Raw genomic sequence first — 19,455 nt, forward strand, 5'->3', positions numbered from 1 at the left:
CACTCCAAAACATAAGGACTTCTTACCCTGAGCAGTATGACATTAACTTAACAGTCCTGAGTAATTCAGTCTTATTACTTGGGTGTATAGATGCGAGACTGCTTACTATAAAATAAAATAAGATAAGAAAAGAAGACTTTACTGATCCCACAATGGGGAAATTCCACTGTTCCAGCAGCAAAAAAAAAAAAAAGCTTAAGTTATCGCACCTCACATTAAAAAGAATATTGCACAAGAGCACAAAAAAGTTACTTGACAGACACAAACGTTACTCCCACTTACAAGCAGAATCATGTCAAAAAGTAGAAGGGGGGTGCAGAGTAGCAATGGGAGGGGATAGTCACTGTATGCAGTGAATGAGAGCAAAGAAAAAAAGATAAAAATGCTAACATGTGAGTGGAATTATGTCTGAGAAGGGCGTGAGGGAGAGAGCATAAAGTTCCTAATAGTTGAGTTGTAATAGTGTTCAAGAGGAGAAATATATTAAACACGTCTCAAGTCTCTCTACGAGTTCCCTTCTTGCCTTCTCTCCCCGTGAAAACACAAACTGTAATGGCAAACAGCATCATAACAGCAAAGATAATAGCAATGGAAATATTGTGACGGTTGACGTGTCACAATTTTTGGCATATATATATATATATATATATATGGATTAGAGTGTGAAGTTGATACAGCCAAAGTATATCTGCAGACTCTGTGGTACAACCAAGGTTAGACAAGTAACAAGATGAAGTGGGCAATTGCTTGGACTCACCTGATACGCAAATATAAAAACTTTTGAGATGGCTTTTTGAATTGTTAAAACCCATTTCTTGAAATGTCTCCTTTTTCTCAAAATCTGTCTGGCTAAAATCAAATAATCAACCTAAAACTATTTAATTTTTGCTCAAAACCAAGCACCGGGGTCAAATGACATACAATGCCAGCCAATGCATAAACATTACACATGGTTTGCATAAAAACAAACAAAAAATAAATAAGTAAAACTCTGTGCTCTTAGCATTCCAGTTAAATACACGTTTTTATCCATATATTTTGCACATTTTTGTATCTAAAAAGACCTATGTGTATTTTTGTGCATACTAGAAGACCAACCAAAGAAATGCATTCCTTTAGAATTCTGGTATTAGATTTTAAGGACCTAAGTAAGGACACAGCAAGAGGAAATTTAAAAGTAAAAGGGGTTTATTGTAGAGATTTGGGAGTGAAAACAACAGAAAATCGCTTCCCTAGGAGGACAGGAAAACACAAGCAGTAAAAGGCAAAAGACTAAAACAAAAATATAAATCTGGACATAAACCTAACTACAGGAGAACTAAAACTAAACCGTAACTGAGCAGGAGGGAAACAGGCTACTTACCCTACCCTACCCACACAAATACATGTGAATACACTAAACCAAAAGAGGTACGCACATATTACATCACAAAATCCAGACTAGACAATCAACTAAAAAATGCGCACATACAGGGACTGGACAGAACAGTAAAGGGATAAACTAATAATCAGGGCATATAAACAGTGACCAATGCCTCTGCTGTCTATGTGATATGCTAACCAATTACCTGATTTATTACACGTTATGAGGTTCCATCCCACCAGATGGAGAAGAAAAAAGCATTTCTATGGATTTCTACTATATTTTAACCCTCGCTCAGTGATTACGGTTACATAGGTACACCAAGTCAGTACCATCATGTGTCCACTCCTATACGATACGAGTAATAATACTTTTTACACTGAATTCTTAGTAGATACCACATGATAACTTTTCAATTAATCACGATTAAAAAATTGTATTAATTTACTTGGTTTTTAGCAATTCAGACAGAGAGAAAAAGATACATAACTGGAGTTTACTGGGTTGTTTAAAAAACCAATAACAGAATACTAATAAGTGTATGATGCTCTATCAGTGATGATGCCCCAATCAGACAAACCCACAGAAAATGACCATTGCAATTGGCCTGTCAATAGCAAGTGGCAATATGCTTTGTAATATGGCCTTTGAACAAGAAACAAATAAAACAGGGGTGCAGACTAGGTAACACCCTGCAGTGACAAGAACCTACAGTTTCAAGCCACAGCACCAAACAGAGCAGACCCAGACAGGTGAAGGATTAAGTGACCTCTAGGGTGACCTCTAGAATGCAACTAGTTTGATGATATATGATATGGACCACACTGTAGAAGCAACCGTGATGGTTATAAGAAACTTCACAAAGTCACCACTATCACCATCAGCTTTGCCATAAAAATGGTTGGCCTGTAGATCAATTGAGAACTTCTGAACCAAAATGATCAGCCAGTTAAAGGTATAATTGTGTAGATTAATTAAAGTTTAAGGCAACCGGCAACCGATGCACTGGTGATTTGCACATTCATGAATATCAGAATTTTCATAAAAACTGCATAAATTAGTTTTAAGAAATCATGTGTTCTTAAGAACAGTTGCTGAATGAGGCCCAATTATTCTAAAGCCATTTTAACTATTCCTTCTACATGAACCTAGTGCTGCATGCTTGTAGAAGTGCACCCACCATCATGTTGTCTGGCAAACAACCTAAAGGAAACTTTAAAACACAAGAAATTCCCTGCTAAAATTTCTTCCAACATAAACATGTGGTTCTTTTGGTTAGCTCATTGCACATGTGACTCCACTTCTCAGAACCTGTCCACTCCCAAACCATTGCACTTACATAACTTGTGCATCACCAGTCAGCGTGTGAGCGGACACAACTTTTATTAACAGAGACATGTACACCAAGCACAGTGCAATATCTAACTCAACTGTGTAATCTGTTAGGACAGTGAGAGATTCACTGCAAATTTGAAATGAGCAGCTCTATAAACTTTTAGACACATAAACAGAAATATAACATTCTTACAGCCTTGCAAGCTGTGGTTTTAGCCCTTCTTGGAGTGTGGCTCTATAGATCGCAATGTCAGTCCATCACAGTGTTCCAGAGAAGAATGTCTATGAGACATACCACTGAACACAACTGAAGACAGTAAAAAATGCCAAAGGGCTAAGACAGTGGTCCATGCTACCAAAACTCAAATCAATTATTTTTCACTGCTCAATAAAAACACTTAGACAAAGCATTAAAGGACACAGCTTGATAAAGATACAGATAAGCTGTCACATGTCCCTTTGCCGTAGTTGAAATTTTAGCTGAACACAACAATCTGACCAATAAACACTACAAACTTCATTACAGAACTTCATAAGACTAGATATGAGACTAAATTTTATATTAAGATGGAAGGTTATAACTCAAAATAAAGCACACATTGTACGTACAGTCCCACTCTGTAGCCAGTCAATGAGAGCCTGTGCCGTTTCTGTAGGTAACTGTGCTCTCAGGCTGTCTTTCCCCTCCTGGTTGGGTTGGAGCTCCAAGGCAAGTTTGAGGTCTTCAGCTAACTGAACAACCGGCAGAGGACCAGCACTGACGGGAGACCCAAAGTCATACATGCTGTTAGAAAACTCCACTGCAGCTGCTTTTGAACCTGAAGGGGAGAGAAGAGGAGGGAAGAGGAGAGGCTTATTACAAAAAGATGTATTATACCATTATACAAAACCCAAATGCGACTTAAATATGAAGCAACACTAGTAAGTATTGTATTATTGACAAATTTGGAAAAAGCTCAAAAATAAGCTCAGAATACTTAGAAAAACAAAATTTAATTAGAGCCATACATGCTTTTCAATATTTGAATATCCAAAATGTCCATGTGTCACCTGGCTCATTTCCCTGGCACACACACTATAAGGCGCACACACTCTGAACACATCTGGATGCACTTAAATAATCATGACTCCAAATTAATAAACAGTCCATAATTAAAACATTTTTTCTTGAATATTTTCTTAAAGCAGGCTCTCTTGCATAGGCACTGAAAGTAAGTAAAACATAATATTACATGGCTAAAGACACATCACTGAATAAATGCTGTGAAGTATTAAAAACAATTTTTTATTTCTGTGGGAACATTTGGAAACCTTGAATCTCACAGAATGTAAGATTCTCACTGTAATTCACTGCTGCATTTACTGCAAATTATGTAAACTATAATTTTACTCTGGTTGAGATGAAGTGAGCATTTAAAATATGAATACAGAAACAAACAGAACATGAACCCACTCCTCCATCTATCTCTTCATCTATGCATGCAGACTCTAAGCCAGAGCACACAGAGGAAAAAAATTACTCAATCGACTCAGTGTAGACACCTCTAGCCCCGGTGGAAAACAATTGTAGTAGGAACACAAGTTTTTATTTTATATTGCTCGTCCAGAGCAATTGGAGCATTGGAGTGAACTGTTGGGATAAAAAGTTACACATCTTAAAATGCTGACTTACAGGATATGTCATTATGTGATTAGCATGTTTTTTTTCTTTCAGTTTTTAAGGGTAAAACAAATTCTGTCAAAACACAATGTAAACAGTACAACCCTGCCACAAAAGCTGCACAAGCCAGTGCATTCTTAGTGCCAGTCCCCAGCCCTGAAAAACAGGCAGGGTTGCGTCAGGATGTAGAACCTGGCATCCGGCATAAAACATCAACCAAAGCAAATATGCAGATCATTAACCAGAGCTCCATAGCGGATCAGTTGAGGCCCAGGTTACCAAAGACCAGCAACTGCACTCTTAGCAGCATGCCAGTGGAAAGTATGCTACTATTGGACAAAGGACAGAGCAAACATAGTAAACAAGGAAGTGCCCACAATTATTAAGAATGAATTAACGAAAGCAATGAAGAGGATATAGAATGGAAAGGCTGTTGATCCAGATAAGAAACCAGTGGAGCTATCGACATGTTTAGGAGATGGCAGTGTTCTGCTGAATTCTGCAACGTGAGAGGATGCCTGAGAAGTAGTGAGAAGAACTTGTACTTGTTCAGATTTTTAAGAATAATGGAGATGTTCAGATCATAAATTTGATCAAGCACAGCAAGAAGGTGTGGTAAAGAGTGGTGGAAGCTAAGCTGAGAGGAGAGGTGACCTACGGACAGCAGCAATATGATTTCATGCCAACAAAGAGCACCACTGATGTAATGTTCGCTTTAAAAGGGCAAGAAAGAGCTACAGCAATCAGGCATAACATCATGACCACCTGTGCAATTTATCTCAAACCAATACAGTGGCTCTGCCATGACTTCTACTTTCACAATGTTAGTAGGTTAAAACTGTCCAAAAGGTGATCATTTTACTATGTGTTTGATATTGAAGTCAAAGTGGGTAGTGCAGTCATACTGGAGTGCATTATAAGAAGTCATGGTTCAAATGTTTTGGCCACCCTTTTTAAAATGAATGAGGCGGCCAAAACATTTGAACCACTTTCAAGGCAGACACTGTATTGGATTACATTTATTGGCACAGGTGGGCATAATGTTACACATGATCATGTGTTTATGGATTTAAAGAAAGCATATGACAGATTGCCAAGAGTGGAGTTGTGGTACTGCATAATAAAGTCAAGGTAAAGCAGAGAAGTAAGTCAGAAGTGATATGTACAAGAACATCGTTGAGATGTGTGGTACAGTAGGAATGACAGACTAGTTTAGGGCTGCACCTAATCATTAGTTTTTGGTTGATTAGTCTATTGATTATTTTACCAATTCATCGATTACTCTATAGACTATTTTCTAATTACAGTCTTGCTTATTTTTAAATTAATATAACAATGAATTTACTACAAACAAAACTTTCAATTTATCAATCATTTCTATTGCAATATCTTATTCAATAATCTTCTCTTTAAAAATATAACAGAGTATGCACTGCAGGGCATTATTCCCGAAACGAAGCATAGGCCAGTCTTAACTACCAATCTGTGTTTTACAGACAATATAAAGAGTCTCCACAATTAAATTAAAGCAAAAGCAATCTACATTTAGCAATTCAAGAACAAATTAAGTAAAAAAATTTGCAGAGCTTCCAGAGCACCATGTTGTTTGGTCTTTGCTTAAAATACTCCCATACTTTAGATTTTTTTCGCTTGCAGTGGACTATCGCTTATTAGTAATGCATGCACATAAATGGACGTAATCCGTCGATTATGCGTCACCCCACCTTTGGACTAGTTCAAGGTGGAAGTAGGTTTGCTTCTAGAATAAGCTCTCAGCCTCTGCCTGTCTGCATTAGTGATGGACAGATTGATAGACGAGGTCAGACAGGAGTCCCCATGGACTATGATGTTTATAGATGACATTGCGGTCTGTAGTGAAAGTAGGAGGCAGGCTGATATAAACCTAAGAAGTGAAGGTATGCACTGGGGAGAAAGGGAACGAAAGTCAATAGGAGCAAGACAATATCAAAGGCTTTCAGCTTGTACCTTCAGGGGTCGCCACAGTGGAACGTGTTCCACACTTTGATTTGGCACGAGTTTTTCCACTGGATGCTCTTCCTGCCGCTACCCTCCCATTTTATCCATGCCTGTTTCGCCAGTTGTTTGCCTGCTACTAATATCTGCCTGCCTGTCTACCAAATATCTGCCTCTGAGCAGGTTTGGGTTTACGAATTTTAGTTCTCTGGATTTGGATATTGTGGTTTTGATTTGGATACATATCTGTAAAAAATGTGTCCTGTAGATGTTAAAAATATACAGATTTTGGACTTGTAAACAGCTTGAAAGTCGCATGATGGATTTTGCACTTAAGCACACTTGGACACAGCTCGGACGCAGCCATCTTGCCTCCCACACATCTTTACCAATCCAACTTCTTACCATCTTGCTCATCTCAGTCCTTCTCAGCGCAAGGAATCACCCTCCCATTCGCTTCTTACATACAGAAATTGCCTGTCAACACATCACATCAAGTAAGCCCCTAAATTCAGTTCAATCTATCCATACCATGTTGTATTTCCTTGTCTGATTCATTCTCTCTGTTTCAGTGCACCCTCATACCCCCAGAATTCTCCTGTTATGCTCAGACTCATCCAGTTACATGATTTTTTTGTAACATTAAAGTTTCTCTAAACACCTAATGTAATGTCCCATGTTCCCTTTCTGCAATGATGCAGACATGGTATTGCTCCTCCAAAGCAACAGATGATTGTTCAGCTAGTTTCTATCACATCAGCAGAATGAATAACAAACACTACAGCAGTGACTGTCATGGAGCTAATTATTAAAATGGTCTTTCCGTGTACTGGCCTTAAAAATAAACTGACTGCAGTATATAATACTTAAAACCAGCTTGGAACAGGGACACAGTTATAGTCTACAGTATACACTCACCAGCCACTTTATTAAGTACACCTGTTTAACTGCTGGTTAACACACATCTTATAAGTTAATCATGGCTCCAAGTTGTGAATGTGAGCTTGAATGGTTGACTGATTGTTTAATTTTCTCTATATAGACTGGTGACCTGTCCAGGGCGAACCCCTCCTATCACCCAATGACAGCTGGGATAGGCTCTAGCCCCCTGCGACCCTGTATAGTATCAGTGGTTAGGATAATGGATAGATGGTTGTTGGTGCCACACAGCCTAGTCTGACGAGAGGTCAGAGGAGAATGGCCAGTAACTCAACTAACCAGTTTTTACAATGTATGCAGACGAGCTAAATGCACTTCAAACCTTGAAGCAGATGACTAGAGCAGCAGAAAAACACAATAGGTGTACTCTTGTCAGCTAAGAACAGGAAATCTAGGCCACAATTCACAAGGTCTCACCAAAATTGGACAACAGAAGATTGGAAATCTAATGCAACCACAAGGGGGCACAAGCCAGTGCCTTCTTGTGCCAGTCCCAAGTCTGGATAATTGCAGCAGGTTGTGTCAGGAAGGGCATCTGAAGTAAAACAAATGCCAAATTAAACATGCAAATCATGACTTCCCCACTGAATCTGATTTCCATACTAGCTACCGCTAACGGTGTTGTAGAGGTATGAAAGTGTCTAGGAGAGGTGGCAGTAGAGTTTCTAATTAATTTGTTTAACAAGATATTGGAGAGTGAGAGGATGCTCGAGGAATGGAAGTGTACTGGTGCCGATTTTTAAGAACAAGAGAGATATGCAGAGCCGTGGCAACTACAAAGGAATAAAGCTGATGAGCCACACAATGAAATTGTGGGAAAGAGTAGTGGAAGCTAGACTAAGGGCAGAGGTGAGCATTTGTGATATAATATGGTTTCATGCCCTGAAAGAGTCCAACAGATGCAGTATTTGCTTTGAGGATGCTGATGGAGAAGTACAGAGAGGGTCATAGGGAGTTGTATAGGGAGTTGACAGGGTGCCGAGAGAGGAGCTGTGGTATTGTATGAGGAAGTCTGGAGTGGCAGAGAAGTATGTTAGAGTGGTGCAGGACATGTATGAGAGCTGTAAGACCGTGGTGAGGTGTGCTATAGGTGGGACAGAGAAGTTTAAGGTGGAGGTGGGTCTGCATCAAGGATCAGCTTTGAGCTCCTTCTTGTTTTTGGTGATGGACAGGCTGACAGATGAGGTTAGACAGGAATCCCCATGGACTATGATGTTTGCAGATGACATTGTGATTTGTAGTGAGAGCAGGGAGCAGGTGGAGGAAAATCTAGAGAGATGGAGGTCTGCTCTGGAAAACAGAGGAATGAAGCTTAGCTGCAGCAAGACAGAATACATGTGTGAATGAGAGGGACCCAAGTGGAACGGTGAGGTTACAGGGAGCAGAGGTGAAGAAGGTGCAGGACTTTAAGTACTTAGGGTCAACGGTTCAGAAAGTGTGGAAAAGAGGTGAAGAGGCGAGTGCAAGCAGGTTGGAACGGGTGGAGAAAAAAAAGAAAGGACGCAGAGCTGGAGGTAGCAGAGTTTAAGATGTTGAGGTTCTCTTTAGGAGTGACGAGGATGGACAAGAGCAGGAATGAGGACATCAGAGGGACAGCTCATGTTAGATGTTTTGTAGATAAAGTCAGAGAGGCCAGATTGAGGTGGTTTGGACATGTTCAGAGGAGAAATGGTGAATATATCAGTAGGAGGATGCTGAGGTTGGAGCTGCCAAGCAGGAGGTCTAGAGGAAGACCAAAGAAGAGATTTATGGATATAGTGAGAGGGGATATGAAGTTAGTTAGTGTTAGAGAAGAGGATTCAGAGGACAGGGTTAGATGGAGGCACATGAATTGCTGTGGGGACCCCTGAAAGGGAACAGCTGAAAGGAAGAAGATTGGAAATCTTTGCCTTGTCTGAGTTTTCAGACATTTGGATGGGTTTGCAGTAAAAAGCATATATTCTGCCTTGTGTCAATGATTCAGGCCTATAGGAAGGGTGTAATGGTGTGGGGAATATTTTCTTCTTAATTTGGGCCCCTTGGTACCAACTAAGAATTGTCTAAAAGCCACAGCCTCCCTGAGTATTGTTGCTGACTATGACCTTTATGATCACAGTGTACCCACCTTGCGATGGCTACTTCAAGCTGGATAACTTACAATGTCACAAAGGTAAAATTATCTGAAACTGTTTCTTCAGCATGACGAGTTCACTGTACTGAAATGGCACCCACAGTCCCCACATGTGACTGTGGAAGCCGCAGTGTCAATCCTTTGGGATGTGGTGGAATGGGAAATTAATTTCAAGGATGTGCAACTGACAAATCTGCAGCAACTGTGTGATGCTATCATATCAATATGGAATTTTGACTATATGCCACACAGATTTAAGGCAGTTCCAAAGGTAAAAGAGAGTCCAACCCAATACTAGCAAAATGCATAAAGTGGCAGGTGTATCGTTTTACTGTAGTGGTGCCTATAATTAAATTTGTTTTTTTTCCAATTACCATACATTGATGAGCACTATAGTTCATAAGCATGCTCATGAGCATGCTCATAAGCACCCCCCATGGATATTTGACTGCCTGTTAATGCCACATAGCTATCTTTCCTGAACACCAATTCAAGATGAGGGAAAGGAGAGAACTGGGATTCTTGCGGTCACTGCTCAGCCTGGCACGAGTACATGGTCGCACAACAATACCAGCATCGGTGTCATTAAACATTGGAGTGCTTCTGCTGCTATTCCCACTAGATGCTAAGGCACACACACACACACACACACAAGCACACACACACACACACACAGAAAAAAGACCTCCCGATCATTTTTTGTTGATAAGTGGCTCTAATTTCCTTGTTGTTAATGAGAGTTGTAATGTATTTCTATTTGTGGTCCTTGAAAGCAGGCATGACAAACTCAGAGCACTCAATGAGGTCAGTGTGTATTTGTCAAAAAGCTGCACAACTTTCACGCAAAAGTCCAGAGAATGTCTAATTTCATATCCACTGTTGCCCATAAAGTTGGAGTAAAATATTTTTTACCTCTTCTGATTTATACATAACATTGATTTAAATTTGATTTATTTTTGATAAAGTACATATCTTCTCAAAACTTTTTAATAAAAAAAAATTATAAAGACGAATGTGCCTGAAAATAAAATTATTCCAATTTTATGGGCAACAGTGTATGAAGCTTCTCACTCCTTTTATGTAAAAACATACTGTAACAAACATTCAAGATAAGATAAAAGGCAAAAATATACACTAAGATTTAGCATATATTTAAAATGTGAATAATACACATTTTCCCTAATTTTGTTAAATTGACAAATTTATTGACTAGTTTGTCAAGGTTGACCGTGTCAGAAAACATTTTAGTTTTGAAAGATAAAACGATAAGATAAAGAATACAGCTTTGCTTTTCCATTGATTAACAGACGGCATCCACTAATAAATTTTACTGGCAATAGCTGAACTGAATGTAGCAAACATGTTCCAGTAACCCTACCACAAACATGATTATGTTCTGTATTCTATATTTGCTGCTTAAAACCTAAAAATACAAACACAAAACCATCACAGTTATCAGGTAAAATGTTTTTGAAAATGTGCACTTCACATTCTGTGCAAATTATCAGTTGAAAAGTGAAAATGGTTTATGTTTAAAAGTGGAGAAGTGTGGACATTTTTTTTAGCTTTTTTTTTTCAAAATGCCTTAAATTACATCACTTGTCAGTCATGTTTACATGTTTATCATCATGGCAAGTTGTGCATGCTTGATAAACTATATCCATCCATTTTTTTTAAATTGAAGATAAAATGACCTAGCTTAGCTTTCACACCTGGTTAAGTTGTGAGCACAAGAAATGGGACGTCAGTGCTGTCTTTGTAATGAAAAACAGTGCTATATGACACTCATTTTTGACAAGAAGTTTATGTTACAGCCATTTATTGAAGTTTGTATGATGTCAAAGCCAGGACTGAGAGCTGCTGCAGCTCCTACAGTGCCACTGCCAGTAGAAGCATATCAAACCTCCCTGCTACAGATCCAGCTCAACAAAAAAACTGACCCGGGTTAAAATTTTGTTGTAATCATACTAAAATAAGACCACATAATAATGTAGCTTTTTGCTTTTCTTACAATCTGCATCTCTAACTCTCTCCTAAGATAGAGCACCACACAAGTTTTTGTAGAGTAACATTTGGTAGTAACAGATACTGTCAGGGTTTTGGTGGAACCAAATGTAGACATCGTGAGATAGATTGTGGTATTAAAGCGCACTTTATTATGATACGAAATAATAAACTAAATTTAACAAGGACTAGGGTGACAAACTGTAGATTCAGGAAATAAACACAATACATGAACTAAGGGAGCTAAGCTTGAGACTTGGACAATGGAACTGAATATTAACACAAAGCCAGGATTAGTGAGGTTACAAAACGAAAAGTCAAAATACAAGTGTAAGAATTAAACAGATTTAATTTCCAACACGGGATATCAACAGAGGTAATCTAAAAAAATCACTCCAGAAACGAGGAAAATTTCTGGCTAGACCCCTAGAGGGTTACAATACAAGTTGGAAAAGCAAAAAAACAAACCATGAGAGACTAAACACAAGATGGAGTCAGAATTATTGGGAAACTAACAGGAGGAAAGGGAGACAGAACACAAAGAATGGAACGGACTACAACAAAACTTTAAATTTGGGCACTAATTGAATAGATAATCTACAGGACTGACAAGAGTAAAACGTGCACACCACAGAGCAGATCGGGAATCGAAAAATAAACCAAGTGACATCCTGTTAACATATTAAACTGAGTGTACGACAGAACTAAATAAAGAACACAACAACCAAACCTCAGACCAAGATAACAAAAGTCCAAATGACACAAAACAGGTAAACCAGAATGCAGGGGATTGCTTGAGGTAGCGATGATGATCTGACAGGGAATGGAGGGGAGTGCACAGTCTAAAAAGAACGATTGAGACAGTGATGAATGGTGAAGCTGGAGGAGTGATCTGGGAACAGGAAGTGGGGAAAAGGGATAAAAAATAAAATTCCAGAACAGGAAGTGAATTTGAAGGACCAGACCATGACAGAGACAACTGACACAAGACAGCCATTTTGCATTAGTTTTGGTTACAGATAAGTAATATTACGCCTGCCAGTATTGAAAATGCATTACTATTTTCATTATATCCTGTCATGTGATAGCAAACTACAGCACTGTGCGTAACTGCAGCATCAACTTGTGGTCGCCTAAATAACAGCTTGGGGACTTCATCCATCCCTTAGCTGTAATTGCTTATCCTTTTTAGGGTTGCGGACGTCCCAATTCTAGTACATTTCTGAAAGGGGCTAAACAAAAACAGACAACCACTCACATTTACACCTAGTATCATGAATCCCACTCTGGACTGTGTTTATCCTCAGTCTTGACCATCTCTGTCCCGTTCTGCCCACTCTTAAACCCAGTTCCCCATCAATTGCCTTACCTGCACCCCCCTTCTATGTCTCTCCCTCTTAGCTGTGCTCATTCTCCATCACCAGCTCTACTTCCTGTTCCTGGTTTTGGTAGTCCCTCTGTCTCATTTCCTGTTGCCATAGTTCACTACAGCTACTTCACTTCTCATCATTTTCCTTGATTGCACCTGTGCCCCTGTCTGTTTAAACCCCCTGCAAGAGTTACTTCCTGCCAGATCCTCACCTTTAGTCCCCTGTGAACTCTCAGCTTCCTGGTGTCTACCTGCTCCTATTTTTGGACTGTTTCCTGAAGTTTGGTTTATGGTTTTTGCCATGTGTTATTTGATTTATTTATCCCTATCCTTTCTCGTTCATGCATTGGCGCTCCTGATTTATTGTTACACTCGCTCTCGTTTACTCTGTTAGTGTGCACCAATTTTTGTATACAAGCTTCTGTTTGCATACACAATTTGTGACATATTGTGTTATCGTGTTTCAGATGTTCCCTATTTGCGCATCCTTTTGGTTTGTTTGTTCCTGCCCCCGTTAATTCTGTGTCTATGCTCCTGTTTAAATGCACCATTTTGACAAAATTGTGTTCAAAGGTTTGGTTTTTCACTGTAAGCACACCCCTTAATTATATTCGACCTTGTTAGTCCCTTATGTGTCTAACAACAAACAAACCCAATTACCCTTATGTGGTGTCTCTCTATTTACTTACCCTTATACACCAATCCTGACACCTACGGGCAATTTAGAGTCCACAATTACAACATTCATGGATAAAACATTCATGTCTTTAGACTGCTGAGGGAAACCAGGTACCCAGGGGAAACCCACCTAAACATATGGAGAACATGCAAACGCCACACAGGACACAGCCAGCAGGTCAGATTCAAACTTGGGACTTAACTGTGATGCAGGAACTCCACCACCGTTCTGCCCAGATTGATGATTTTCTCGAAGATCACATTTCCCAGAAAGCCCTACATGTGACTAAAGATGACACTATGCCTTGGTAGCTCTTACCTGCAATGATGTCATCCATCTGTTCCAGTGCTGCCTCCAGCATGTGACTGGCCTCTGTTTCCATGCTGATGGCAGGTAGCATTAGATCTCAGATGTTTCAATATTCTGCAAAAAATAGAAAAAAAATTAAAAGCAAGATGTGATAAACTTGTCATACTTAAAATAAGGATGCAAGAAGTGACAGCTCAAACACAAGTAACAGATTTACATCAGACTCGCATCTACAAAGGTCCCACTGAGTAGTCACTAGAACTGTTTGGTCAAAAAGCACCTATAGAGGATATTGAAGAAATGCTGTTCCTGATTTACAGTGCTCAGCTGCAGTTTGTCACAGCAGGGAGACAAATTGCATTTAAGAAGAGGCTGATGGCCAAGACAAAAGACAGCTGACAAGAGAATCCTTCTCCAGAAATCAGAAGATGTGAACTGTGGTTGTTCAAAGGTTTCCCTGCATGATGTTTTAATCTGATGTTTTAGTTTATACATACTCCTTAGAAAATTCTAAGGGGTTAACAAGCTTGCCACTGTACAGTAGTATATGCATATAAAATGTACATTCATATTTGTCTTAACCCCCTTTAGACATGCACTGGAATACTGATATTCTGACTTTTAGGAAGGAGTGCGTGTGTGAGCGTAAATGTCCGCGTGAAACGCTTCCGATATTATCCTGACTTTGTCCTTCGAGCCCCCTAGTGCAATGGCCGCATCGTGTGTGTGAGCTCGCACGTGTAGCACGCTGCTCTGTGCCGAATCATCGAGAGGATTAAAAGCGAGCAAGTGGGCATGTTAACGTTTCTATCACTCAGCTGTTGTTGTGGTTGAGTGATTAAAACTTTTTATACCAGATGCCCGAATGCAATGTGGTGTAAATAAGTCTCCCACAGAAAGTTTTATATCAAACTGTGCCTCCTGCACGCTGACATGCACGAATATCAAACAGATTTTCACACATTAGGATGCTTCTCACTCGGGCAATTTCCCACTGTGACATGTCTGAAAGGCCACTCCAGAGAAAGCAGAGGCTGAATTCATCTAACATTGTTCAGAGTTCATGGGCGAAACAGGCTTTAGAAAACCAACACTGCAATCAAACATAAAGTGTACATACAGTATAGCCATTATTACACACATTGTGCCTGACAAAACACCCACATGTGAATACATACACACACACACTTTTTATTACTCGATGCAGGGTTTCCATCTGTCAGAACAGCCTCTGGCTGCTCCTCCATCTCTTGCCATCCTGCGTTTCTGCTTTTCATCCCACCCATCCTCCCTGCTATTACCCCTTCTCCCCCTGCTACTGATCCCTTTTCTGTCATGTCTCCTTCAAGGCTCTGATCCCTCTGTCGGGCTGTGGTGCTGATTATAGACAAATAGACATCAAAATGGAGAAATCACTGGGAAAGATGGTGATGTAATTTACTGAAGCCTCTGGAAAATAACCCCCCCCTATGGTGCAGCTTAATGCTCATCTACATTAGCACTAACTTTCACAGCCACAACTCATCATAAAAGCTGACATAAAACACAGTTACAGGAACTTACTGCTATTACCATTTGGTGTACAATTGTGGGTGTGTGTGGTAATTGTATTGGTAATAATCATAAATGGCTACAAAATGGCTACACACTCTGTCTTTGAGAGTGAGAGTGATGGTATCATTCAGACACCATGACAGAGTGACACTTTTCAACAGCACTGTGGCAACAGTTGACCTCAAGAGGACAATAATGCCTTTGTGTCTGTGTGTGTGTAAGATTGATATAGTGTGCATATAAGCAAGGAAATTGTAGGTTTTCCATGACTCGGTTTTCCACTGTAACACTGCATGTATGTGAAGGTGCTGACACAGAGATCACTGTGCTGTTACTGCACTTAGCTGACAAGGCAAACAAGCAACAATTCTGCCCATTGTCTCCCATATTATACAATCTGTACAACTGCTGTGTGTAAGGAAATAGGTTTGTGTGCTTGAAGGAAGTGAGTAGATGTGAAAGAGAAGAATGAATGTGTGGGTGGGTCTGTGTGTGACATTCTCTGCCTCATTGTGATCTTGTATCATGCCTTGGTACAGAAATGCCTCCTGATGAAACCTTCACACATGATTGAAAAGCCATGACAGATTAATTACTTTTGCTATAGTGGTTTCAAGCTTTATTTAGCTATAAAGTACCTATGTTTTTTTGTTTTTTTTTAAACTTTGCAGCACAACTACGAAAATTTGTTGTTTTCTTATATTCTGCCAACCCAGGAAAAAACTATTATTTTAAATTAATAATATAGGCTCCACATAGACTTGAGTTTATTTAACATACAAGTTTAACATAACCAGTCTATCTCCACACAGAGAGACATACACAGACGGACAAAAACAAGTTCGGGCAATTTGGAGTCACCAATTAACCTAACCCAGAGGACAACTAAACAAGAACAGGAAGAACCCGCAATCTTCATACAGAAAGGCTACTGTCGGCCAGCTCTAAACCTTAATTTCAAACATTGGTGTGAAATGGTATTGAGTGTAAATTGTGACAGCTACAGTAATTTATCAGGAATCCCTTTTAATTGGAATAACTGGATGGTTTCCAGATATTAATCATATAGCCCGTGTTCCTCAGTTTCTCAATTATGTCTTGGTAGTTGTAGAAATGGACACACCTTTTCCCAGAAAGAGACACACAATCTAGAAAAACTAGTTTGGCAAACTTGCCAATATGTGACCAGTTTTTAACAGCTACACCTGCCTTGTTACAACTACGCCCGCCTCACTGTTGACAGCTCTCTTTCTTCTTACTGAAAAGGCAAGTTAGTGGTTCACACAATCTGCCTGAAAGGTAAAGGCAATTAACAAACCACTGTTAATAAAAGGGATATTAAATATGACCTGAAATGTGTAAATGAAACAAGGCTACATTGAAATATAACCAGAGTTTTGAAAAGGGATTTTTGAAATAATCTCTAATATAATTAAAATAAACACAATAAAATTCTGTTGATAAAAAAATAAATATATGATGATATATTATAGAATAGTACCACACTGGATACAGCAGCACAGTGGTGAAATTCTTGGCACTCAGCAACACAGCTACAAGGTCCCCGGTTCAAATCCGTATGTCTGCTGTGGACTTTATGTGTAGAGTTTGGATGTTCTCTCTGTGCTTGTGTGGGTTTCATCCTACAGTCCAAAGACATGCGTGTTAGGTTAATTGGTGACTCTAAATTGGTCGTAGGTGTGAATGCAAGTTTGAATGGTTGTCTCTCTGTGTTGGCCCTGAACCCTGTCCAAGGTGTAGCGGTTACACATATGGGTGGATTGATGGATACTGGATACATGTACAACAATTGTTTTTGCTTAAAGCATATATCATAAACATTTCTAAAAATACTAGCATGCTACAGAATACTATCCTCAATCTGAAACTATTTGGAATATATTGCTGCATGTTTCTGCATACCCTTCTAAGCACACAGAGTATACAAACGCATTCCTTGACCAGTGTAAACAGGATAAGCTGCTAACTAAAGATTTTCAAAGCACGATTGGTGTCAGAAATCCTAACCTTTCTCGTGGTTGTCACGAAACTGCAGATTTCAAAACAATCCGGTGTCTTTCATCCACATGGTAATAAAAATACTGATTATGCTTCAACTTTCAGACACGACACAGTAGTTTCCAATGCTGGACTTAAATGTGAATGGTTGAATGGCCTTTAAATGGTTGACTAACCCAGCTGTCGGAGATTGTTTCAACTCACAGTATATTTTCTTGAGCATGCCATGTGAAGAATCAAACATCTGCTGGCTGCAAGTAAGCAAAAAATTATATCAAGGTCTTACTTTCATGTACTGCACATGTATGTTAGAACTGAAAACAAATCTCACTTCAAGCTCACTCCTTGAGCTCTCCCACACAGAGAACCTTGTATGAAAGTAAGAAATAGAGACAGAGAGACAATGAGGAGAAAAGACGGAGAAGATGAGTGGAGAGGTGAAAGCTAATACAACCAAAAGCTATAAAGTATATTTAAGCTGAAAAGTACGTTTAAAACCGCAACAGTCAATTTCTGGACATGTGGGGGCTGCACAACCCACAAGTATATGAAACACAGACATATTGTCACTTATAAAACAGGTCTATTTGATACATTTGATACAGCCCTTTTTGTCTTACTTGCAAAAGTAGGGATTTTTACTTAGATCTGACTCACTGACATGAATACTGTTCATGCTGTTGTCCTTCTAGTATTATATACTGGACAGTAAAATCCTCATCAATCCACCATACTTTTAAGCTGATGAGAGACACTGGCACACACTGCTGGTCCAAATAGCAATGGGACACATCTGAAGACTAGTTAAGACTTTAAAAGACAGGTCAGTTTAAACCTAAAGACTCCCAACTGTCAGATTTCCAGTCTTTTTCTGGAAAACCTGCAAATCCTGGGGGAACAAACATTATTGCATGATCTGCCAAAACAAATATGGTGGCAACCAGCATTTTTTAAACAGAGCAACTTTTGCTAAAAAGAGTAAAAGGGAAAAGAAGACAACCAAAGCACAGATTTAGGGTGATGGCGATGCAAGATTTTTATTACTGATTAAAAGGCTGAGCCACTGTTAAGATTGGTATAATATATTTTAAGGTAAGAGAATAAAGCTATAAAATTTGTCCACTTTAACTAATGTCTGGGGGCTCGAACACTGGTTAGATGATCTTTTCTTGTATGTGGCTGTTGGCAAGGGGTAATCTCTGACCCGTGGCTGATGCATAGCTGCTAGGGCTGCAGGAATATGTAGTTAGATGTGACTCCCAGCACTGCACTACTCTGTGTTAAACTGCTCTGCTCTTTACTGTCCTATTTAATCCTACTAAAGTAGATTCGACTCAGCTCTGCTCAGTTCTCTGAAGGAAATATGGCTGTTTTCTGGTCTTGCTCTGTGTTATCTGATTCCTTTCTGCTTCTCTGTGCTATGCGTTATAGTAGTCAGCCCAGTTGACCTCTGCTCTCAATTCTGTTGTAATCTACTTTTCCTAAGAGTGAGGGTAATGAGCCATAACACAAAACAACACATGACTTGTAGTCAATGATCATCACAAAGATAGGAAACAGCCATGTGAGACATTGCTTGTTAGACATTGCTTCAAATCTCCCAACATACTGTTGTAAAGTTTGCGTTAGTAATGTCTAAAGTAGCACAGCACAAAAGCAAAGATGAGAAGGCTGTGTACTGTGCACACAGTTATTTGGACTTTCCATGTCTGAACTAGCACACTGTTGACAAGAGTCACAGCAAGGCTAAAGAAACAAAAGGGTCAGAGGAGTCATATTATATTACTCCACAGTGCTTACTGCTTACATGTAAGTTGATAATATTCCAAGCCTAAACCTTAAAACAACCTTTTTTTTTGGACAAGAACCACTTTTTGACATGATTTTTTTTACTGCACCCCACTAATAACTACTTGGAAGTTTATTTCTCATTTTAAAGCTAACTTGTCACATGGTTGTTTTTTACAATCAATAACATATGACCCCCTACATTTTATATGTAGCAGAACACTGAAAGAGAGTTTACTGGGATACAGCTGTTACAGTGCACATACACACCTGGCAGGTAGCCAGTATTACCACATTCCTATAATGTGCATTTACAGAGCAGCTTGACTCTAGTAGTCATCAATATCCAAAC

The 19,455-nt window shown here is 39.3% G+C and overlaps 1 protein-coding gene across 28 annotated transcripts in view; it reads right to left on the reverse strand.

The window, feature by feature from the left end:
• Positions 1 to 19,455, reverse strand: part of ppfibp2b (PPFIA binding protein 2b) — an 86,303-nt gene that overhangs the window by 50,057 nt on the left and 16,791 nt on the right. For all 28 annotated transcript variants that reach the window (XM_067502835.1, XM_067502832.1, XM_067502829.1 and 25 more), the window contains 2 exons: positions 13,752 to 13,856; positions 3,308 to 3,516 (listed from right to left, as the gene is read on the reverse strand). In XM_067502835.1, the coding sequence (XP_067358936.1) occupies positions 3,308 to 3,516; positions 13,752 to 13,833 (291 nt within the window). In that variant the 5' untranslated portion in view covers positions 13,834 to 13,856. The remainder of the gene's footprint in view (positions 1 to 3,307; positions 3,517 to 13,751; positions 13,857 to 19,455) is intronic.

The sequence above is a fragment of the Channa argus genome, chromosome 4 (assembly GCF_033026475.1).
Source record: "Channa argus isolate prfri chromosome 4, Channa argus male v1.0, whole genome shotgun sequence".
Taxonomy (NCBI): domain Eukaryota; kingdom Metazoa; phylum Chordata; class Actinopteri; order Anabantiformes; family Channidae; genus Channa; species Channa argus.